Source organism: Salmo trutta, chromosome 10 (assembly GCF_901001165.1).
Source record: "Salmo trutta chromosome 10, fSalTru1.1, whole genome shotgun sequence".
Classification (NCBI taxonomy): Eukaryota; Metazoa; Chordata; class Actinopteri; order Salmoniformes; family Salmonidae; genus Salmo; species Salmo trutta.
In genome coordinates, this window is record NC_042966.1 from 11990527 (window position 1) to 12014902 (window position 24376).

The 24376-nt window shown below is 43.3% G+C and overlaps 1 protein-coding gene across 7 annotated transcripts; it reads right to left on the reverse strand.

The window, feature by feature from the left end:
- Positions 1 to 307: 307 nt before the first annotated feature.
- LOC115201121 (SUN domain-containing protein 1) lies at positions 308 to 24205 on the reverse strand. Of its 7 annotated transcripts, XM_029764424.1 has the most exons (23): positions 23822 to 24205; positions 22756 to 22856; positions 11133 to 11336; positions 10812 to 11029; positions 10422 to 10679; positions 10075 to 10197; positions 9645 to 9761; positions 8924 to 9004; positions 8428 to 8544; positions 8193 to 8291; positions 7389 to 7482; positions 7245 to 7297; positions 6936 to 7090; positions 6536 to 6805; positions 6273 to 6374; positions 6066 to 6136; positions 5825 to 5969; positions 3447 to 3755; positions 2612 to 2696; positions 2281 to 2396; positions 1928 to 2095; positions 1629 to 1721; positions 308 to 1448 (listed from the first exon to the last, which is right to left on the reverse strand). In XM_029764424.1, the coding sequence occupies exons 2-23, from the start codon at positions 22821 to 22823 to the stop codon at positions 1332 to 1334; spliced, it is 3063 nt and encodes a 1020-aa protein (XP_029620284.1). In that variant the 5' UTR covers positions 22824 to 22856; positions 23822 to 24205; the 3' UTR covers positions 308 to 1331. The 7 variants fall into 7 exon arrangements, with proteins under 7 accessions (XP_029620284.1, XP_029620285.1, XP_029620286.1 ...); XM_029764425.1 differs by lacking the exon at positions 9645 to 9761; XM_029764426.1 differs by lacking the exons at positions 8193 to 8291; positions 8428 to 8544 and having other exon boundaries at positions 23822 to 24204.
- Between the last annotated feature and the right edge of the window lie 171 nt (positions 24206 to 24376).

Below are 24376 nucleotides of genomic sequence, written 5' to 3' on the forward strand. Positions count from 1 at the left end.
CAGATGAATAGCTACCACTAGAGACCGCTACACCTGAGAATTCACCACCCAGCTCATGGATCCAGATTTCTCTGTTCAGTCTAGGACGAGTGTGCCATACATACACTGTCCGTTGTGTATTTTTCCCCCAGTTATTGGACATATGTAAAAATCTTTGTGTGAATGTGTGCACATATCAGGAAGAAGGGTGGAGCATCAGTCTGCAACCAAACATTTCCACATTTGTTGAAACTATTCTGCCTAATTTCCTTTAAGTTAAAATAAATACAAAAAATAGCTAAACTCAAGTCAATGACTGCTACATAAATCAAAATCAAGGTTTTTATTTGAACATTTTACACATTACAATTATGTACAAAAGACAAATAAAATTATAAAACAAAATAAACCTGTATAGTCCCAATACCATTTACAAATAGTCCAAAAAGCCTTTACAAAAATATATTACACAGATTGGCATTTCAGTAACTCGGGACAAACAATGAGATTTACAACTGGGCACTTGTAGATACTCAAAGGGCTAAAGCCTGACTTCTGTGGCTGAAAGGACTAGTGCAAGATATCCTTAACTTACTTGAGCGGTAAATTCCCTTTAAAAAATGCAAACAAATCAATAACATTTTATAATTGCAGCATGTACATATTTCAAAGCAACACTGATATTAGTAGACTTAAAAACGACAAACTATTGACAATGTACAAGTTTACATTCTTCCGTTGTTCGTAAGAGAACATGGTAGAACCTGGGCCCATATCCACAAAGCATTTTATAGGAGTGTTGATCTAGGATCTGTCCATATGATCTTATTCATTATGATCTAAAAGGCTAAACTGATCTTAGATCAGTACTCCTACTCTGATATACTTTGTGGATATGGGCCCTGGTTTCCCCATGAGCGACAAGGGCTCAACATACATGAATCCAGTTGTCTCATAACACATATAGCGCATGTATAAATAGACTGAGAAAATGTACTTGAAACATTCCTTAACCAATAAAATCTTGTCTGACGTAGTAAAGCGCAGAATCGCATCCATATTTTTCTCCCCTATTTAGGAGCCCAATGTTACTTTGAGATTTTTCTGTCAAATGAAAGCCATTTTACAAATGTAATAAATTATTAGTGGTTGGGTGAGTCCTTCGAAAGTCAGGCACCAGTGGCCATGCTTCAGATCCAGACCTGTGGTCACTCTGTTAGAGCCTCTGTCCTGGTGGGATGAGTTAGTGCACAAATAAAGTTTGTGGATCAAGCATGTTTACATGTGTGCATAATTGGCTCCAGTCATCTGCAGAACATTAAAATGTAGACAGGGTGGTCTGCTCTGTGCCATCAGTTGACACTGGGCTGACCGTGCACTCTGATGCGGTACAGGCAGGTGTACTCCGGGTGACCCCAGTTGGACAGCACCCGAACCTCAATGATCTGATAGGCTTTATCATTCTCCTCCTGTGGATAGAGAGCAGAAGACACTCAATTTAGATTCAAGTCATGTAAGAATTATCAAGACCTAAAACTTTCCAAGTCACCATCTCTAATCGTACTAGAGATAAGTGCCATGTGGACTACTAACATAACATCTTCCACTGGCCAATCAAGCCCCTTGAGGTAGTGTTGGAGTGTACTTACGGTGACAGGATAAGTCTGTAGAGCATCCTCATCATCCTGGTAGGTGTAGCTGCCCAGTAACTTACCCTCCTCCTGGTACTCATCATCCAGACCCTGGAAACAAGTGTACACAGTTAGAAAACAGCAGAGACCCACAGCAATAAGTGTGTCAATCAGTAGTGCTTCACCAGAGCACACTCACAGTAAATGTGACTGAAATTGAGTGTCTACTAGGTGGGCTTCTGAATGGCTGAGACAGCAATAGCCAACATGAATGTTAATTGGGTAAGCAGGGTAGTTTGGAGGTTTGCATGGCTTACATAGACGGTAAACTGGCGCGGGGCGCTGCTGATGGTGCCTGTTGGAGAAAGGGCTTTGGGGATGTGCTCCAATGAGAAGGCAGAGGGCACGATCCTCATGGAGAGACGAATCACCAGGTAACCATGGGAACCCTGAAACGCCCAGCAGTTCCCTGGATGGACATCAGGCTGCAGTGCAAGAGAGCTCAAGATGAAACCAGTGTATGGATGGACTACTTTTCAAAAGGTCTTCCATGTGTTGGCAAGGCAGTATCAGGAACTGAAACTCTCCCAATTAATGAATCTAGTAAATCACGAAAGGATCATAAAAAAACTCAGATTAGTCTCATGTGGTGCTGTGACTTGAGTCGTACCTGTATGGCCACACGAGGAGACTGGGAGAAGTACCAGAGCGGGAGGCCAAACAAACTCATTAGTGCCGTCTTTGTCTCGTACGTCTCAGAGCAGCGAGTGCTCAGGATGCTGCCGCCTGCAGACAGACACACAGCCATGATATCTCATGTCACTTTCACGACTGTACAATGTCAACCCCACCCATTTTACAACGATAGCATTGTTAAAGCCGGTCATACAAGGAACTCCTGTACAGAGTACAAACAGATCGTTCAAATAATAGGCAGTAGATTATTAATTATTTTTTAAAAGCCTAGTCACCACACCCCATCACAACAACTGAAACTTTACCGCCAGACTCCAGAGCATAGTCCACCAGGCCGGTCCGATCCTGGGAGTAGAGTGTCAGAGCATTCTTCACTATCAGCTGTACATGCTGGAGGAGGAAGAAAGGAAAAGAGTGATTGGGTGAGGAAATGGAAGGGTGCAGACTTAATCACATAGCATTTAAATAATTTATTTTCAAATCCAAAAACACTGAATCTTAACTTTTTGGGTGACCCAACCAAATTCACTGAAACAAGAGTTAGAGCAGTCAATGAAAGTCTAAAAAGTGGTAGATCGGTTTTATGTGCACCATTTAAATGCTTTCTGTTCTTAAGTTTAGTTTTTGCGTCTTTTACTTCCGGTTTCGTACACCAGCTTTAAAAACAGCTGAAAATAACCTTTTTGTTTATGGAAAATATATTTCACAGCGGTTTAGATGGTACAATGATTCTGTACACCAGGGATCATCAATTAGATTCAGCCGCGGGCCGATTGTTTTCTCGAGCGGATGGTCGGGGGGGCCGGAACATAATTACAAATCATTTCTAGACTGCAAATTGACCACAAGAAGCCCCCAAAATAGGTAATATTTAACTAAAATATAAGCATTTCAAACCTTGCTTACATATGTATATGATCACGTTGCGCTCTATAACACATTGGAATACTTAGGGGGCCAGATCAAACGGCCACCCGTGGTCCGCCATTGGCCAACACTGCTCTACACTATACTTGTTTATTTAGTAAAATTTTAGCAACCAGGAAATGCCTCAGCGGTTTCTTCATAAAAAAAATAATTAGACCAATAAAAACTACAAATGTTCTTTCTTCACAAAATTCCCCAAACCAATTCTCATACCTCCTCGGACATCCCGGTCCCTGCGGCTCCAACAGTGTGCATCACAGTCTGAGTGACAGTCTCAGTGCTGAGCGTCTCCTGCCTGGCCCTGCTCTTCTCCAGCTGCAGGGTCACGTTCTGCAGGATGCTGAGCTCCAGGGAGGTCAGAGAGGCGTGCACATCAGCCCCACTTACATAGCGCTCAGAGAGCCACTGCAGCAGGGACTCTGGGAGCTCCTTTTCTCCAGGTTGGGAATCTCCGACTTGCTCGCTGTGGTCGAACAGGGCCCGCAGATCCATCCTCACCTGGGCAGACACTTGCTCAGACACCTGCCACAACCACACAGTGAGACAGACACCATCAGACAGAGTCAGAGAGGATTTATATAAAGAACTCCAGCAAAATCATATTGAGTGTCTGTACAGGACCAGCTAATCAAAGGAATGGGAGAGCCCATCTGGAAAGGTCCACAGGGCTCGACATTAAACTCTCGTCGGCAAGTACATTTTTAAAATAATTGTTGGACAAGCAGATTATAGATTTAAGTTGTCCGAATGAACAAGTCAAAAAAATAAACGTTTTGTACAAAACCGGATGCAATGTTTTGCTCACTGTCCTATTTCTATCAGATTTTGTGCACAAATTTGTTTCTCTGTTAGTGAGCATTTCTCCTTTGCCAAGATAATCCATCTACCTAATAGGTGTGGCATATCACGAAGCTGATTAAACAGTCTGATCATTATACAGGTGCACTGTGCGCAATAAAAGGCCACTCTAAAATGTGCAGTTTTTCCACCTCCAATGTCATTTTAGAGAATATGTTAGTACAGCCAACCGGCCTCACAGCCAGAGCTTCACGTTCCTTGGTGTCCACATAACCAACAAACTATCATGGTCTAAATACACCAAGAAAGTCATGAAGAGGGCACGACAACACCTTTTCCCCCTCAGGAGACCGAAAAGATTTGGTATGAGTCCCCAGATCCTCAAAAAGTTCTACAGCTGCACCATCGAGAGCATCCTGACCGGTTGCATCACCGTCTGGTATGGCAACTGCTCGGCAGCTGACCATAAGGTGCTACAGAGGGTCATTTACACTGCTGCTACTCGGTTTATTATCTATGCATAGTCACTTTATCCCTACATACATGTACAAATTACCACGACTAACCTGTACACCCCCGCACATTGACTCGGTACCGGTAAACCTGTATAGCCTCATTGTCATTTTATTGTGTTACTTAAAAAAATGTTTTACGTTAATGAATATATTTACAAAATAAACATATTCATAACTATTTTCTTAAAACTGCATTGTTTGATAAGGGCTTGTAAGTAAGCATTTCACTGTAAGGTCTACACATGTTGTAGTCGGCGTATGTGACAAATAAAATTTGTTGAACTGCAGACCACATGTAACCACGCCAGCACAGGACCTACACATCCAGCTTCTTCACCTGTGAGATCTGAGACCAGCCACCCAGACAGCTGATGAAACTAAGGAGTATTTCTGTCTGTAATAAAGCCCTTCTATGAAAAAAAATAAAAATAAACTAATTCTGATTGGCTGGGCCTGGCTCCAAGTGGGTGTGCCTATGCCCATCCAGGCACACCCATGGCCGCACCCCTGTCCAGTCAGGTGAAATCCATAGAAAATTGATTGATTTCCTTATATGAATTGACTCTTTTACAACAAAAAACCCCCCCCAAAAAACCTACATGTTTTTATATTTTTGTTCAGTATAGTTAGCTACCTCCCACACCGTAGCCATTTGATCCCTGGGTCATTGAATGAGGGAATTATTTCATAAGTATTTGGTTGTAATTATAATGTTGCAGAGTGGCCAACCCTCGCCCAGGAAAGCTGCTGGGTGTGCAGGCTTTTGCGCCAGCCCTGCTTGAACACACCACATTGTTTAAAAAAATTACGTAAAAACAGGAACTTGATAAACTGACTCTGGTGTGTTTGAGCAGGGATGGATCAAAAGCCTGCACATCCAGTAGCTCTCCAGATGGAAGGTTGACGGCCCACGTGTTTTATACAGTAGCCTGTCAGTGCAGTGTTTTAATTTGTGGCGGGTTAAGTGCCTTGCTCAAGGCCACAACAGCAGGAGATATACCACATGGGATCAGAGACCATTTTCAATACCAGTGATAATGAAGGTTATTTTGTCAAGTGGTTCCTTGTATCATACAACCCAATTTTCAGTCACCTTTTTGGCCTATGGTGTTACAAACCAAGTGACTTGAGCTTTTGGACATGTGTAAAAAAATTAAAACATTTTTTTTTTTTAAACGACAAAAAATAAAAAATGACAAAAATGTTAAGCTAAAAAAAAGGAAAAAAAAAAGTTACATACCGGAGCAATACATGTATAGTACAGAGCAAGCTACTCACCGTTTCATGGAGCGTGTCCAGGCGGTCACACATGCCCTGGCATCCCATCACCCCCTGCAGGTCCTGCCTAATGCCCCCCAGCGTCGCCTCTAGAAGTTGCACCTCCGCCAGCAAGGCATCATGGGACTCGCTGTCCACACCCACACTGAAAGAGCACACATTGTCACAAGGAGGAATATTCAACACCACTCATGATTTTATTGAATTAATACAATCCAAAAGGGTTATGTGCTGAACTCACTTGACTAGCACAGGAACTGGTGGCAGTGCAGGTGTAGCACTGGAAGTGTCTGCGTGCCTCCTCTGTGCCTCCTGAAGACAAAAAATATATATATATATTTTTTTTTATACATCAACATAACATGGATATATGACAACAAATACTTTTTAATAGAGCTTCTACAGTAAGGTATGGGCATAGAAATGAGTACAGGCTCTGAGTCTGTACCTCTGTCTTGGCAGTCAGTGTCTGCAGCAGCACCTCTAGCTGAGCCAGACGAGACTCTTGGCCCTGCTGCTGCACCACATACTGCTCTCCAATCTCCTGACTCTGAACACAGGAAGAGAGTAGAGATGAATGAGCATACAGAGGCCAAAAAAAAATTAAAAAGCTAACCAAGTAAGCGTACCGAATTGTATACTTTTCATTACAAGCTAAATTAATATGCTGGATAAAATGAATCCCTAAAAATCCAACCAGGATGATCTCACCAGTTCTCTCCGCAGTGCTGCATCCTTCTCCATCCCCCCCTTCAGCAGAAGGAGTCTCTCCTCCAGCAGGCCAGACACCCACAGCCCCATGCTGTCCTTGTCTGTCTGGGTGTCCAGCTGCTCTCGTACAGACTGGTAGAGACTCAGCACCTCCCTGTGCTGTTTTTCCTGCCTTCGGCCCCCTCGCTCCACCTTCTCCCACAGCTGGGCCAGCCTCTGCTCCAACCGGGCTAGGCGCTCAGAGTCCACAGACACCAGCACACTGCCTAGCTGCTCACATATATGGGAGGATAGAGGTCAGCTATACTGTGCAACTAGCCTCATACATAGAATTAGATGGTCTTACGCAAGATGACAATCATAAATGGTGAATGAAAACAAGCATCAATACCACTTCTACCTGTGAGACAGCTGGTGGTGGTTGAGCCATGATGGGCTGGCTGTCTTTGGTTGGTTCCAGAGGGTTCTGACTGAGGGAGTAGGCCGTCCTCCACTCAGTGATGTTAATCGCAGGCAACACAGACAGCAGGCTGGACGGACCCCAGTGCCACAGAGCTGGGAAAACCCAGGGGAGGATAAGTGAGACAGAAAAGGTGTCTGCAGTGGAATGCGGTTGAAATATGTCAGAGTAAGTGACTGCACAGTACTACGGAATATGGATAACCAGTGGCAGGGCTTCGGGGTGGACAGCAAGCGCGGTGCTACTCACCCAGGAGAAATGGGAGCAGAATCAGCAGGAGTTTGAGGAGCTTGGGAAGGCACCTATGAAAAACAGGAACATCCTTGTTAGTGTGATCACATGTATCCCATTCGCAAGCCTCGGGTGTTACTCCAGCAGCCCCAAGAGACTCACCGTGTCAAGACGAAGATGTTGAGGAGCGACATGACGGTGGCCAGATGATACCATCCAGTCCCCAGCCACCAGAAAGCCCCGGTCGCTGCCTTCCCTGAAAACCAAATAAAAGAAAGCCAGGGAGAGGATTAGTGGAAGTTCTTCAAAAGGTGGGAGGGGTAGAGGCACTTCCACACAGCACTAAAGATTAGGTAATTAAGTACATTCACCAGATGAGGTAAGAGGCAAGGAGATAAATAAAGTGCAGGTTACGGAGTTAGTTACAGACGGGGGCAATAGAGCAACAGTGTTCTTCTCTGTCAGCGTAGATGCAGAGAGCAGCAGAGTGAAGCAGAGAACATCTTTTTTTCTTCTTTTTTTAGGGAGAGCCCATCTTTCGTTAAACCGCAGTACTCCATCACACTCCTGTTGACAAATTGCTCCAATCCTTGGAACAGACTTTAAATCGAAATCCACCCGGAGAGACAGAAGCAGCAGACAGATGGGGAAGCAGTTCTGCAGACAGGCGTTGCAGTTTCCTAGCCTAACACAGCGAATTAGAATGATGCAACGCAAATGAAATGGAACAGGTAAGAATGAGTCCCAGTATTTTGTAAGAGCCTGCAGCACCTGTTAAACCGCAAGGTTACATTACACTCCAAGCCACCATCCTAATAGGTTTTAAGGTAGGAAGACACACAAGCTAGCCATGGAGAGACTAGAGACTAGGAAACATGCAGGCCAAGCAGAGGTTTATCTGGAGGTTGAGAGGCTGGTTAAACATGGTAAGAGTATGGAGTTATTTGAAACATGGTAAATGATGACCTGGGGACACGGATGCCAACCAGAGAACAGACAGCATCCTCCTTGTTACGGACCGCACAGCTGAGCCTGCCTTCTGCCCCACCCACAACACACTGGAGCCTGGAGACCAACCAAGTAACAAAAAACACAACTTAATCTACTTAGTACAGTAAAATAAGGACTAAAAGGGTAGAACTGGATTCATTAATTTCAAGTGTATGAGGATAAGCCCGAGTTTGATCGCTTAATAGGTAACCTGTGGAAGCGGTGGCAAGCCACAGTTCCCCCAACACATGGTGTGACCGGCAGACCAGTGATGATGATGACTGGACAACGCGTGTCTCCACGCGCTGCTTCCCTTTGCAGTCGTCACCTGTTATCGTAAGCAGTGTGGATGAGCAGCAAAAGCATAAAGGAACGCATGACAACATTTTTTGAGAGACTAAAGAAATTATAAAACATCAGAAGGGCTGACATTTCTCCTAACAAAGAGAAATCTAACAAAAGTAAAATGGCAGATGTGTGCAGCCAAAGAGTGAGTGAAAGGCTAAGAGGAATCCCTCTTTATATCTCTGGGTTGCCCACAGTGACAGAAGCACTCAGCTACAGCACAAGATGTAGGCTACTCACTAACCACATGAAAACCATACCAATCACCAAGTGTTAATCCATTATAGACATTTAAAAACATACACATATATACAGTAGTACATGTCAAAGTCAACAAAAATGTCAAAGTCAGTTACACTTACAAAGAGCACCATTCAGATTCATGCGTTTCCCCTCAGTCCCCATCTCATTTACATTCATGCTTCCGCAGTAGCTGGAGTGAGCTGCAACCAATAAGAAACAAATCAAATAAAACAACTAAATAGATAAACTTCAAAACATCCCTCTTTCCCTTCACCGGAGCTGAGGAACATAGTGAGTCGAGAGCGAGAGAGAGCATTTGCATGTCACCAGGGCAACAGCTAAAGCAGCCCATTTGTTTGGAAGAGAAACAGAGGGTGAAATCTGTGTGGTCAAACAAGTGAGAACACCAGAATATAAAGGTAGCGTGATGTAAAAAGGAGTGAGAAAGGTGTAGGCAGGATAAACTGTGGTAGTGTCAGCCTCTCTCCCCCTGGAAAAAGAGAAAAAAGAAAGAGGGAAAAGAAAGAGAGAGGGGGAGAATAGTCAGAAGCAAGGAATGTGAGTTTAGGTTTATCAGTGAAAGCCACCATGATCATTCACACAGCATCTGCAACCTCCAGAGTCAGATAAAGCTCTGTACTGAATCTGCACTATTCAAAAACAGTGAAAGCAAGAGTGAAATGTAGAATTGGTGCACTGCAAGCAGCGGGATTCCTGAAATCAAGTGTCAACTAAGTGTAGACCCATGCAAATCACACACACAACACCCGCCTTGTGGATGCCCAGGCTCCACAAAAAAATCAGTTAGCCTCAAAAACAAAAAAAAAAGCAGTGGAATACCTCCATTAAGCACTTTTCTGCCCACACTACCCATCTTCAGCACAGCAGTCTGTATGAGCAGAGTCACTACACACACTGTGAAGGCAGCTGCCCTCCTGCTATGGTTCAGACAGGTGTCTGTAAAAAAGGGAATGATGCAGATTGCATGATTATGTTAAGCTTTAGCAACATGCTTTGTCAGATTTATTGGCAGGCTGCCACTACATGATTGGCATACAGATTGCATAGGCCATCTCAGCACAAGCCGCTGTCACAGAACGCAGGAAAAAGTTGACCCCCCCCCCCCCGTCTAAAACTGAATTATCTGATATCGTCATCATTCATGACACAAAAGTGGGAAGCTGCCAGGCAGATGTGTGAGAAATAGTGTGAGAGGAAACGTTGGCGCTGTAAAGACACCAAGAGGCAGAGCCGGCGCAGAGCCTGATACCTTTGCCCTCTTTGCGTGACCTCAGCAGCACACTCTGTAAGAGCAGTGAGAAGACGGACGCCACAGAGGCTGCTGCCCTCCTGCTCACGCGCACACAGTTGTCCGAGAAGGACACCAGCACACCTGAATCAAATCAACTTTGCTCAAAATGCACTTTACAAAATCACAATACATGTCAAAATGTTAAGAAAATGAAAAGAAATTCCAAAACTCACACATCAGCAATGACAATTTACACTGCATGATAGTCCTTCAAACGAAATAGGAAGGCAAAACTCACATTCCCAGATACAACGCACGTTTTAAGGACAAACACGTTATAGTACTTCTGTGGCTGCCGCTCTCACCCGTCCTGTGCTTGCGGCTCTTGTCCCTGGCGTAGATGGTGGAGGGAGGGGAGGCGGCGGGGGCTGTCAGGGCCTGCTTGCCGGTGGCAGAGCGGGCTGCAGTTGAAGAGTGCTTGGAGTAGGTGGTGAGCGCGTCATTTCTGTCCGAGTGGATCGTGTGGTCCTTACCGAAGCTACCGTTCACCATGGAGGTCTGGGTCTGTGCCGAGTTAATGTCTCCGTTGGCCTCACACATACTGTAGTCAGTCATGGTCCGCTCTAAGAAACAGATTTGATCATAAAAAAAAAAAGTTTAAATACACAAATCGCCCATTGTAAAGGAATCCATTCAAGACACAGGCTGATGTTGCGGACAGTACAAGTAACTGATAAGGTCCTTTTAAAAATTACCTTTGAATTCAGAGTCTTCATCCAAGCCCCAGAAGCCTTCGACCAGCGTGCGCTCCTGGATGCACGACTTGTCCAGCATGGAGGAGAGCAGGGAGGCGTCGCTGGCGGCCACGCTGTGCAGACTGCTGTTGTGCTGCTGGCTCTTATGGGGCGTGGTGAGGAGCAGAGACTGGGAGCAGGAGACAGAGTGCTGCTGAGACCTCCTGCTCTTCAACGCCCTGGGAGAGAACAATCAGATTAGACATAGAAAACCCTGGATGTAACATATTCTGGGCCCAAATCCATAGAAGGAACCCCAGGGCGGCCAGCAACATCACTTACTTGGAATCTCTGCGACTGGCTCCTCCTGCACTGAAGGAGGCGCTGTGGTACATGTGGTTGAGAGAAGAGTCCATGCTGTCGTCACCATAGAGACCAGTGGTGGAGTGCAGACGCAGGCTCCGCCGAGACATCCTGGGAGACTCTAAGACGGGAGTGATCCTGTGCTCCTTCTCAAAGTCCAGGGCTGTTGTAGAGTAGCTGGAGCTGGCAACACAAGGAAGAGAAGATGGGAGGAATGTATTAGAATAAAACAAGTCGCAGTCTCTAAATCAGTGATTCAATCGATTGGCAATGCCCTTCGGTTTTCATTGTCCTTGGGGTCTTGAAAGGCACATATTATGTAGCCTATACATCACACATAAATATTAAAGTAGATCCTATGATCCAACTTCCTTTATAGCTAATATAAAACAAGGAAGGTGCAATTGATCCCCAATGGCAGAAAATATTGTACTGTCAAGCACAATGATTAAACTGAGGCTGCCACTGTATTCCCCTGTCCAGTGTCAAACAGTATACATAAATTCCTGTACTTTTTGTACACTAGAACATGAAAAACAGTTTGGTATTAGAATGTTACTTTCAGTACTTCTGTAAATTGTGTCTCGCAGCCAATGTCCCCCACGGAGCGCACCGTGCCTGCTCCACTCAATGAAAGCATGCAATCGGAGTCTGGGCTGCATCATGTTAGCTCCCTCATGCTGCACAGAACTTAACACACATGAATATTTGCGACACTACACGTAACATTTTTGAAACTGAGCAAAACAATGAATGTTCATACAGGCTAGAACACTTTACAACGCAAGACAATACCGGTAGCTTCCAGCTAGGCTAACTTTCCTTGCTAGCACACAGCTTAAGTTAATAGCATCAATTCACTACCCTAGTACCTTTGCGAAACGCAAAATATGCTGACTACCACCAAAAACGTTATTCATTCGCTTGAAATCACTCCCTCACTTCTCTCCCCCAAAGGGCTCCAAAAGGCTGCACCCCTCTTTGCTTGTGAATGAAATCATTACAGGTTAAAAAGAGACCCTGCACACTTTTATAAAAGAAGCTGCTTCTATGCGAATGTTGTCCAGTTCTATGCAAATGTTGTCCAGTACAATAAAATAAGTCCCACATGGAAGTGAAACAGATTCATGGGGCTACAGATGAATTTGGCCAAAACAAGCTCAATAAGTCAACGCATGCACACACACACACACACTCCTCCTGAATATGAATTCCCTTGCATTGTGATATACCCAGTTTATCAATGGAGATGTACCATTCATATAAATGACTGCCATTATGTGAAGTAGTTACATTGGTAAAACAGTCAAATTGATTGTGTAATTGGGTTTATTAATGCATACATGGCCGTCTCATAAAATGTTTCAATGTAATGATATCGAACTCAAAAGATACCCAACGATTGAACAGAGCAGTAGCTGAGTTTCTGTCTGGATCAAGTACCATTCTGTGACTTCGGCTAACATGCCTTGGTATCGAGTATTAACATCAACTTTATTTTCCAATGACATTTTATTCAAAATTCTGGCTTGTAGCACTTGTTCAGATGAAATGTTCCAAACAAAACAGCATTATCTCTGACTAACCAGGTTGGCATCAGTCTAATTTATTAGGCAATGCACAACTTAACCTTGCAACAACAACAACAACAAAAAAAGCAAACTGCTGCTGCCATCTCTCAAGGAACAACTCAGTCCGGCATTCACATCGTTTGGACTTTGGAACCGTTTCAAAATCTGTACTTGCGACAGACAAGATCATAAGGCTAACTGAAGTCCAAGTAGGGAATAGCTAGCACAGCGTTACAATAACTTTCCAAAACAATGCATGACAGGCTATTACAGCCTGAAACCTAATCCCTATGAACACACACACACACAACCTTCAAGGTGAGCACATAGGAGTGACCCTGCTTGCCGTCTAAACATAGCCAAGTGCACAAACACAAAGAAGGTAATGAAACAGAAATGAAGATGATACACACAGATCTGTCCAACCCCAGCTCTCCAGAGTCCACCCCTCATCACCGTCGCTCATCCCAGGGAAAAGCCCACACGGACAAACATCATGGACACAGACACTCCACACACTATCCTGCGAGCCAGGAGAGCTCAGACAACCTAACACTACTTACTGTATGTAGCCTAGGCTACACTGTTCACTTCCTGTAGCCAGGGACAGACGAGCCACTTACCTACTCAACAACCCCCCCCCCCCCCCCCTCGGTGAAACAATGACACCAATCCTTACATTATGCATTTTAAACTGAGGAGTGAGGTCAGTTCTTTAGTGCGACTGACTGTACAAAAGAAGGAAGAGAAGGGAGACCTGCTACAAAAGAGAGACATCTGTGTCCCTGAACTTTTCTATAAACTACTGTTGGTAGTCCATAAACAAAGGACTACCAACAGGGATCTTTCCTACGTAAAAAAATAAAAACTCACCATGTCACCCTGCTCTCTGGTTCTCCCACTATGTCTTTCTCGTCACGCGCTAAAAATCGGGGGTAGGAAACTAGATTAAGCTACAGGCCGATTTTTGGCAGAGCGGATAGTCGCGAGCTGGAACATGATTATAAGTTGTACACTGCACATTGACCACAACTAAGCCCAAAAACAATTGATTATTTTCGAAAATAACAATTTCATACCTTGATTACATTGAGACACGATCCCATATTTACATTTTAGTAATTTATCAGATGCACTTGCAGAAGCAATTAGGGTTAAATGCCTTGCTCAAGGGCACAGATCTCACCTAGTTGTCTCGGGGATTCAAACCAGCAACCTTTCGTTTACTGGCCCAACGCTCTTAACCGCTAGGCTACCTGTCGCCCCGTATGGGTCTTTATTTGTGGGATTACTTGGCGAACAGACTTCCTAAATGAAACTCGTTTTTTGCTGAATTCCTGGTGATTTGCCATGTTCTTGTGGGCCAGTTTTGTGGGCCAGTTGTGGCCTACGGGCCGCCTGTCGCTGACGCCTGAGCTAAATAAAGCCTCTCCAGGATTACACAGGGCCTTGGCAGAGCCAATTATGTGCTTTCCTCTGCCTGGCCTGCTGCTTCTTCTGCCAGTGTGCTCTAGGCCCTTGCGTGGGACAGCGGGGTGTCCTCATTAGAGATCCCAGGCAGTCCCACCCAAATTCCCAGGCTGGGGTCTGGGCAAGGGGAGCCAGGCCCAGGACAGCGTCAGTGAGACCAGGTCAATGGGTGCAGCAATCTCTTCCTCTCACACACACAAACAAAAGGACAAGACAGGAGTCCGTCACGGTTCTTACCCATCTGCTGCTGCACACTGCCTGGTTTGTTTCGGTTCAGACACAAAACTATCACGACACTTCATTCCAAAACATAGTGATAAAGAATCAAATGGCAAGAGAAAGAGGAATTTCTGTGTAGACAGAACTCAATACCATTCTTGGTTGTCTATCACCATCTTAGTGTTAATCAATAGTCCATTAAGGACAACTCCAGGAAGTCTGTGACTGTCAAAACTTACCCTCTTCTGACTAACAACATCCCACAAATTGTCAAACACCCCAGCCACCCAAGCAGAGCGAACAGTCTGACTACAGCATGGCAAGCGGTACCTGAGCGCCAAGCCTGGGAACAAAAGGCACCCGAACAGCTTCTACCCCCAAGCCTTAAGACTGCTGAACAGTTAATCAAATGGCTACTCAGACCATTTACCTTGACCCCCTTTATAAATTCTGAATTGTTTTGCACCGACTCCCTTACAATCACTAGACTACCCATACATACTACACTGACACACACTGCTACTCTGTTTACAACATATCCTGATCGCCTAGTCACTTATACACTGGTGTAAAGTACTTTAAGACCTTATATTGGACAACTTTTACTTATACATTCCTAATGAAAAAAAAATAATGTTTTACTCCTTACATTTTGAGTGCTTAGCAGGACAGGAAAATGGTCCAATTCACACACTCAAGAGAACATCCCTGGTCATCCCTACTGCCTCTAATCTGTCAGACTCACTAAACACAAAATGCTTTGTTTGTAAAAGACGTCAGTGTTGAAATGTGCCCCTGGCTTTCCACAATATTAAAATGGTTTGTTATTTTTTTTATTTTTTTTTGCCATCTGGGTTTGCTTAATATGGAATTAAATGATTTATACTTGTACTTCTAGTACTTAAGTATATATTAGCGATTACATTTACTTTTGATACTTAAGTACATTTTAAAAACCAAATACTTTTACTCAAGTAGCATTTTACTGGGTGACTTTCACTTGAGTCATTTTCTATTAAGGCATCTTTACTTTTACTCAAGTATGAGAATTGGGTAGTTTTCCACCACTGCATGTGTATACTGTATTACCTCGTACCACTGCACATTGACTCGGTACTGATACTCCTTGTATATTGCCTCATTTTTATTGTGTTACCATTTCCTTTAACTCTGCATTGTTGGGGATGGGCTCGTAACTAAGCATTAACCTGTAAATACTATAACCGTTGTATTCAGCACATGACCAATACATTTTGATCTGACAAGCTCCATCCTGATTAAAGATTGTTTGTACAATCGTGTTGCATGAGCAGGGATCAGCAAACAATAAGACAGCAACAGCCAGGGATATGATTGCTCATCACTTTTCCAACAGAAATGCAGATCTATGCTGCATCAAGCAAGCCTAGGGCTACTTACAAGCCTCAGTACACATCTGGAGACTAACTATTTGCTCAAGAGTTGTGCAGCCAGGTTAATCAATCAAGCCAAACACTGACCAGCCATTTCCATCTAATCCCACAAAATGTACTCTAGAAGGAAAAGACACTTGAACCTGTTGCTACACAGACAGTATAATTTCCTTACTATTTGTCAGCCTAGGGTGCAGCAGATTATCACCGAACCTGGTCACTGAAATATTCCCCAAAATTGCCCTCCCTCTCACTATGACTTTTAGGTCAGTCATACAACAGCATTTCCCCCTATAACTACGGTCTGTGGTATGTAGGTCTGACCCATTTAGTCGACTGGTCGATTGTCTGGTCAATAAGCTACTGGTCAACCGAGATTGCTTTAGGTCGGCAGTAGCAATTGTTTTTTTAAATAAATAACCAAAACAGTACCACTCAAGTTGACACCTACTCATTCAAGAGTTTACTTATTTTTCATCATTGTAGAATAGTGAAAACATCAAAACATGTAGTAATCAGAAGAGTGACTGCTTTGCACACTTGGCATTCTCTCAAATAGCTTCATGAGGTAGTCAACTGGAATGCATTTCAATTAACAGGTGTGCCTTGTTAAAAGTTACATTTGTGGAATTTATTTTCTTAATGCATTAGAGCCAATCAGTTGTGTTGTGACAAGGTAGGGACGGTATACAAAAGATTGGACTTGGTCTTTTACCAAATAGCCCTTATTATGGCAAGAACATCAAATAAGCAAAGATAAACGACAGTCCATCATTACTTTATGACATGAAGGCCAGTCAATCTGGAAAACTTCAAGAACTTTGAACATTTCTTCAAGTGCAGTCACAAATACCATCAAGCGCTATGAATCTAGCTCTCATTCAGACCCCACATGTTCTTACGTTACAGCCTTATTCTAAAATTGATTAAATTATAAAAAAATAAGATACTTTTTATGTGGCCACCAGCTGCGTTAAGTACTGCAGTGCACCTCCTCATGGACTGCACCAGATGTGCCAGTTCTTGTGGTGAGATGTTACCCTACTCTTCCACCAAGGCACCTGCAAGTTCCCAGACATTTATGGGGGGGAAATGGCCCTGGCACTAGCCCTCACCCTCCGATCCAACAGGTCCCAATGTAACGCTCATTTCTTCGACAATAAACGCAAATCCAACCATCACCCCTGGCGAGACAAAACAGCGACTAGCCAGTGAAGAGCACTTTTTGCCAGTCCTGTCTGGTCCAGCGACGGTGGGTTTGTGCCCATAGGCGACGTTGTTGCCGGTGATGTCTGGTGAGGACCTGCCTTACAACAGGCCTACAAGCCCTCAGTCCAGCCTCTCTCAGCCTATTGCAGACAGTCTGAGCACTGATGGAGGGATTGTGCATTCCTGGACTTACTCAGGCAGTTGTTGCCATCCTGAACCTGTCCCACAGGTGTGATGTTCAGATGTACTGATCCTGTGCAGGTGTTGTTACACGTGGTCTGCCACTAAGAGGACGATCAGCTCTCCGTCCTGTCTCCCTGTCTTAGGCGTCTCACAGTACGGACATTGCAATTTATTGCCCTGGCCACATCTGCAGTCCTCATGCCTCCTGGCAGCATGCCTAAGGCATGTTCACGCAGATGAGCAGGGACCCTGGGCATCTTTCTTTAGGTGTTTTTCCAGAGGCAGTAGAAAGGCCTCTTAAGTGGCCTAAGTTTTCATACCGGTGACCTTAATTGCCTACCGTCTGTAAGCTGTTAGTGTCTTAACGACCGTGCCACAGGTGCATGTTCATTAATTGTTTATGGTTCACTGAAAAAGCATGGGAAACAGTGTTTAAAGCCTTTACAATTTAGATCTGTGAAGTTATTTGGATTTTTACTAATTATCTTTGAAAGAGTCCTGAAAAAGGAACGTTTTTGTTTTTTGCCGAGTTTACATACAAGTATTTAGACCCTTTACTCAGTACTTTGTTGAAGCACCTTTGGCAGCCTCGAGTCTTCTGGGTATGACGCTACGAGCTTGGCACACCTATATTTGGGGAGTTTCTTCCATTCTTCTATGCAGATCCTCAAGCTCGATCAGGTTGGATGGGGGTGCGTCGCTGCACAGCTATTTTCAGGTCTCTGGAGATGTTCGATCTGGCTTAAGTCCTGGCTCTGACTGGGCCACTCAAGGACATTCAGAAACTTTTCCCGAAGCCACTACCGCATTGTCTTGGCTGTGTGCTTAGGGTCGTTGTCCTGATGGAAGGTGAACTGTCGCCCCAGTCAGAGGTCCAGAGAGCTCTGGAGCAGGCTTTCTCCGTACTTTGCGTTGTTCATCTTTGCCTTGATCCTGACTAGTCTCCCAGTCCCTGCCCCTGAAAAAGATCCCCACAGCATGATGCTGCCACCACCATGCTTCACCGTAGGAATGGTGCCAGGTTTCCTCCAGACGTGATGCTTGGCATTCAGGCCAAAGAGTTCAATCTTGAGTTCATCAGACCAGAGCATCTTGCTTCTCATTGTCAGAGTCCTTTAGGTGCCTTTTGGCAAACCCCAAGCAAGCTGTCATGTGCCTTTTATCTGGCCACTCCAATAAAGGCCTGATTGGTGAATTGCTGCAGCGATGGGATAACCATCTCCACAGAGGAACTCCGGAGCGCTATCAGAGTGACGATAGGGTTCTTGGTCACCTCCCTGACCAAGGCCTTTCTCCTCCGATTGCTCAGTTTGGCCGAGGGGGGCAGCTCTAGGAAGAGACTTGGTGGTTCCAAACAGCTGCCATTTAAGGATGGAGTGTTCTTGGGGACCTTCAATGCTGCAGAAGTGTTTTGGTTCCCTTCCCCAGATCTGAGCTCTAAGGACAATTCCTTTGACCTCATGGCTTGGTTTTTGCTCTGACATGCACTGTCAACTGTGGGACCTTATATAGACAGGTGTGTGCCTATCCAAAAAAACAAAATTTACCACAGGTGGAAGCCAATTAAGTTGTAGAAATATCTCAAGGATGATCAATGGAAACAGGATGCACTTGAGCTCAATTTCGAGTCTCATAGCAAAGGGTCTAAATAAAGGTAATTGTTACTTTATTAATACATTAGCCAAAATGAAAAAAATATATGTTTTTGCTTTGTCATTATGGGGTAGTGTGTGTGTGTAGATTGAGGGGGAACTAATTTTTATCAATTTTAGAATAAGGCTGTAACGTAACAATGTGGGAAAAGGGTCTGAATATTCGCCGAATGCAGCCTTGTATAACCACAGTCGAGCTGTAGGCCTAAGAGCACATCCAGTTTAGCCTTAATACTGTAACTTACTTAGGCCTATATTTCAATACTTCTATAGGCTACTGTAGCAATCATTAATGTCACCACACAGCATAGGAGTAATTCATGATTTGAAATGAAAGCAACCATTTTAGTTGTAAAATACAATAAAGTAAGCCTTGTATAATTAGCTTAAACAAATAAACCGTTCCATTTCGGAAATTCAATTCACGAATGAATGTGACTGAATAGTCTTTGCTGTAATAAAGGCTTAACAAAGAAGAAACCATTTAGACTGGCATGCTTGTTAATTTGGTGTTGTTTACAATTGTTCCAAACAGTCAGAAAAATTATATTGTAGTCTATACAGCACCTGTTTAACACACAATATGCACGCAGCACTTGCTTACCTTATTTTTCTTGATCTCCAGTATTTTCCACAGCTCGTCAGACTTGTTCCACACATCTGACTCTCCCTTTAGCTCCTGAGCAACCTATGAATATTTCGGCGCTAAACTGACCGAGACGCACCTCAAACCTCACATAATTCTGCCCAAAAACAATTTCTCTCAACCAGTGGCACATGAGCTTTGTAGGTGAGCGCTGATGCCGCCCTTGGATAAGCAGTGCCCACTTCGCCAAAAGCACTAAATATTTTGCGCTTTTGACGAAGTGGGCACTGCTTATCCAAGGGCGGCATCAGCGCTATAATGTAGCAGATATACAATATGGTAGAAAGAGTATGTGGCCTTTTCTGTAGCCTACAGGCTGGAGATCAAATGTATGACAATGTAATGAGACGGACACTTTTTACATCATGCACGTTTCTCAATTTCAAATCAGCTAATCTAAAATGACACTCAAGCAAATAAAATAAAAAAAAAAGAGCCGTCATGTTAACAAAGCAACAGATCGTAAAAACAGGACAGGTTAAAGTAAAATGGACAATACGGAACGTACAGTCAACTGTTGTCCAGGAGTTTCACCCCATTGTCATGATCAGTGGTTTTAAATACATTTGACAAGCTTATGAAAAAGAAAATACTTTTGCATTTCCCGCTGTGTAAACACATCGCAAATAGGCTTGCAATAACTCCTGAAAGTTGGGTAGCAGATATTCAGAGCATAAATAGCCAAATTGATTAGTCACAGGACTTAGGACTAATAAAGCCAATGCAATGGCCTGTTTTACAAATGGTGGGCCTACCACATGGATGGGAATTCATAAAAATCCATTGCAGGCTAACATGGTAGGCTACACCCTAGTAAGCATGAGCCGACGTCTTTTGGAAGTCTTATTTTTTAACCTGTCTGGAAGTCGTTTTACAAACGGTAGGCCTATCACATAGTTAGGCATTCATAAAATTCAATTTCAGGCAAAACGTCAGTAAGCACGGACCAATGCAGACTTGTTTTTTTTAAGCAGTTCCGGACCGGCCTTGATTGCCACATTCACACATTGTCTATGTACCGGACCAAATATTGATGTCTATAAATCGGAACAGCCTTGAGTTGGTCCAAACAGACATCTATAAAATTACTTATTTTCAGCTTTCATTCTAAACCAAAAAATGTGCCCGATTTCAATATCTAAAATACATATTTGCAACATCAGGAAAATAAGTATTTAACTTAAATGACAACTGAAAATTAACCAAACGTTTGTAAAGACTAATAAAATACATGTTTTCCTATGTCATTTTGCTTACTGGGACTACTCTAGTTTTGCAGGGGCAGCATTTTCTGGTCTTGACTATGGCAGCAGAACGGCAAAGACAGGCCCTGGCTATAGGTCAGGCCCGAGTTTGCCCTATTCGGACTGGATACATTTTACCGTGGAATGCAATTATGTGCACAAAACACCACATCTGTAATTTTAGATTGCAAAGCAACCTATTAATACAACTGACCTAAATGTTAAGAATTCTCATCAATTGCCTTAAAATTGCAATTGCACGGTTTAGCTCACATCTGAAGGCTGGGGAGTATTTAGGATGCACTGCGGATCGCTAAAATAGCACACTTCCTCAATTCAAATATTATGCCAACACTTTAGGAAATATGGTATGGTTTAGAAACCAGTTATCAGTGTGGCCCTATCACCTGGACATGTTGAAATACTGCATCTTCACAACTAGAAAGAAAACCTCCAGTCTTCCTTCATAACTTTGAATTTACAAAAAAAAAAAAAAAAACTACAGGGGGCAGTTTGGAAAAAACAAATCCAGTCCGAATCCTCTTCTGGAATAATGGACATTCTGGAGTAATAAATTACATAACCAACATTCTCTAGAGATACTAGTCCCGTGTGAATGGGTCTTTGGTCATGTAAAGAGAGCCAGGGTTGAGGGAATGTTTCTCCTAAACAAGACACAGGATGTGTCAATATAAAAATAGACCATTTGAAATTGACCAATCGAAAGTTGGGGACAGCCCTAGTAGTATGTAAATCTACCATTTAGAGGCAAGTGAAATTAAAACGTTGTTTTATTAGCTAAGCTAGACCGAACGCAATTGCAAAGAACCGAGAGAAAAATGTATATGAGCACTTGTCTATCAGGCTTGTGTGTTCTCAGAGCAGATGGTGAAATAAAATGGCTAATATTGTCACATCGCGTGCAACAGCCCCAACATCTACACCCTCTCTGAGTCACACAGACACACCCAGTCACAGCGAACAAACCAGTGGGTCTGACACACATATCCGCTTTGCACTTCTCTTTTTCAGAAAGGGGAACATTGCCAAATACACGTGGAGGGGGTTCCATAATACTATATAAACCCTGCTCAGAATGAGAGCTGGAATCTCTGAATAAAATCATTCAACTACCCTAAATTGTGATATTTATTTTGTTAGAAGGCAAAAACTTTAGCCAGAAAGGGCAATCCTGGAAAACCACCTTGGGCTACAGTTACTCAAATAACATTTCAAATCTAAATTAACATTTCAGAAACCTATGCATGCAAGTCCTACCAGTGTGATTTGTTGAAATAATCCCTTGATCAAAGCAAAAACCTCTAGTGTATTTGACACAGAAAAGCCAATTTATGCTCACCATCGACTAAACCAGTGGTTCCCAAACTGTGGGGCTCAACCCTCTCAACCCACCCCCCCAAAAAAATAAAGAACACAGTCCAGCTTAAAAAAAAAAATAACAATAACTCTTGAAAGTTGTAATAGTAGAATACATAAGTTGCACTTTTCGAAATTGGGTAGTGTATCATCAATTCGTCATTGCATACCTTAGAGCTACTTATAACTTCGGATCAACTAGCCCGGATCACTAGCCCATATCAAGTAACGTTTTGTTATTTAAGTTTAACCCATAGATATTATTGCCACTTAAATATCACATGAATACACATTAGACATGGCAAAATGTATTAAATTTCAAGAAAAATAGCTTTAAAACTGAAAAAATGTCTTAGCACACCATGCCAAAATGTGTAGAATTATAGGAAATAAGCTTTAACCTGCAAAATTCTCTGAACCAATAAGAGGGGTGTGAACAGTTTGTCATGAACAGTGCTATAGAAAAACACGTGACGCAGGCACAGGCTGTTCCAATGCTGGAAGGGGGGCCACGAGTTTAGAGGTTTTGGAACCCCTCCTTTAACTGGAAAGTTATAGAAATCATTCAGGACATCCCTCTTTCAGGGCTTGAGACTGGCAGCTCTGCATGCACACTCACCTGTGAGAGTAGGTATAGCCAGTGTTCCCTGGAGGTGGGGCGCGTGAGTTCACTTTTGAATGGTCCATGCCTGTCCAACCTCCAATTTCTCAGTAATGAGACTGCAAGAGCCAAACCATGAGACTTTACAACCCAGTAGTACATATTCACCCCATCAATTCAAACAATACTGTGAGCTCCTAACTAAAGAATGTAGTGGTTAAATTTGTAGAAATAAATGTTTTTAGGAGTAACTGCTCACCCCAAAACCAATTTCTGCTTAATTAATCGCCTCAGAAGACACTCGGAAACAAGATATTTTGCTGCATCATGACAGGGTGCATTTTCTAATGGCACTTAAGTGTATGGCTGTGCAATAGTAGCCTTGGAGTTTACTCAAGTCACACCCAGACAGAGTGATAAAGAGGGCTGGGTGGGACCTGTACTACTCAGAACCACAGACATCCGGCGGTCGGTCATTAGTTGTCCAGAAATACATGGTAAAAACACAGACCCATTTTAAAGACGTAATAAGCAATCCTCATCTTTACACGTACATAAACATCTCTCCATACAAAATAAAAATGAGAATATTTGTATTACTCCGCCCCCCCCAAAAAAAACATTTTTTTTAACATGTTTTATCGTCACATACACCGGATAATGCAGTTGAATGTGTTGTTTTACCGGGTCAGCCATAGTAGTACGGTGCCCCGTGGAGCAAATTAGGGTTAAATAAATTCCTTGATTTTTTTTGCATCCTACCGGCTTGGGTATTCGAACCAAAGACCTTTCGGTTACTGGCTCTAACCGCTAGGCTACCTGCCGCCCAGGTTGGTACCGTTAACCTGTATGGCTATGAATGAAATGAACAACTACTCTGAACTGCCACCCTTTGTAAACTAACCTAACTTCCATAGTCACATCTCATGTAGTGTAAACAAAGAAAAGGTTTCAGACTGAATTTAGACAAGAAAGTATCAGTGAGGTTCACAAACAGACTAATTACAGACCGAGTATGAAGTAAAGAGTAGCCTAGTTATCAAGCTACTCTCCATTTGTATAGTCAAATACATCATTAACTTGCCTTTTGTAAATACAACTTGTAAATCCACAGAATAAGATCAGGAGAGCTGCAGCGAAAATTAGCTGACTTCATGCCGCAATACAGACTCGTGAGTCACGGTGTAGAGCAGCCAGTGGGCGTAGGTGCACTGCTCAGCCTCAAACTACCCAATATAAACAGTATCCCTCAAAGTGTGGCACGTTGCAGTAGGTACAAGAGTAAATTAGTCAGCTATCAACTGTATTAAAAATTTAAAAAATCCCTAGTCATTACAAATTCAGAATTCCAAAATGGCTTCCCCAACAAAGCGGGAGAAATAACTGCTCGTTGCTAGTACTAGTGTTGCTTGTTCTCTCATCCAGAATGTGCTACTCATGTACACACCGGTCTCTGTTACACACAATCATCTCTGTAGATTGTACAGGCAGGCAAAATGTCACTTCAGTAGCCTTTTCAAACTTGAACCAATCAGTGCACGGTTCAAAGGAGGCTGGGAGCCTCACGTCCAATGGTAATTTACAGTGGGCGGGATCCCGCGAAAAATGAACTGTCAAACTTCCAGACGTGACTTTGTTT

Bases quoted from the DNA above. Each gene is read 5' to 3' on its own strand.
- LOC115201121 (XM_029764424.1), bottom strand. From the start codon at position 22,823: ATGGACCATTCAAAAGTGAACTCACGCGCCCCACCTCCAGGGAACACT. The intron at 11,030-11,132 runs GTAAGTGATGTT...GTTCTCTCCCAG, and splicing joins GCCAGTCGCAGAGATTCCAA to GGCGTTGAAGAGCAGGAGGT. The intron at 3,756-5,824 runs GTGAGTAGCTTG...TGGTTGTGGCAG, and splicing joins TGGACACGCTCCATGAAACG to GTGTCTGAGCAAGTGTCTGC.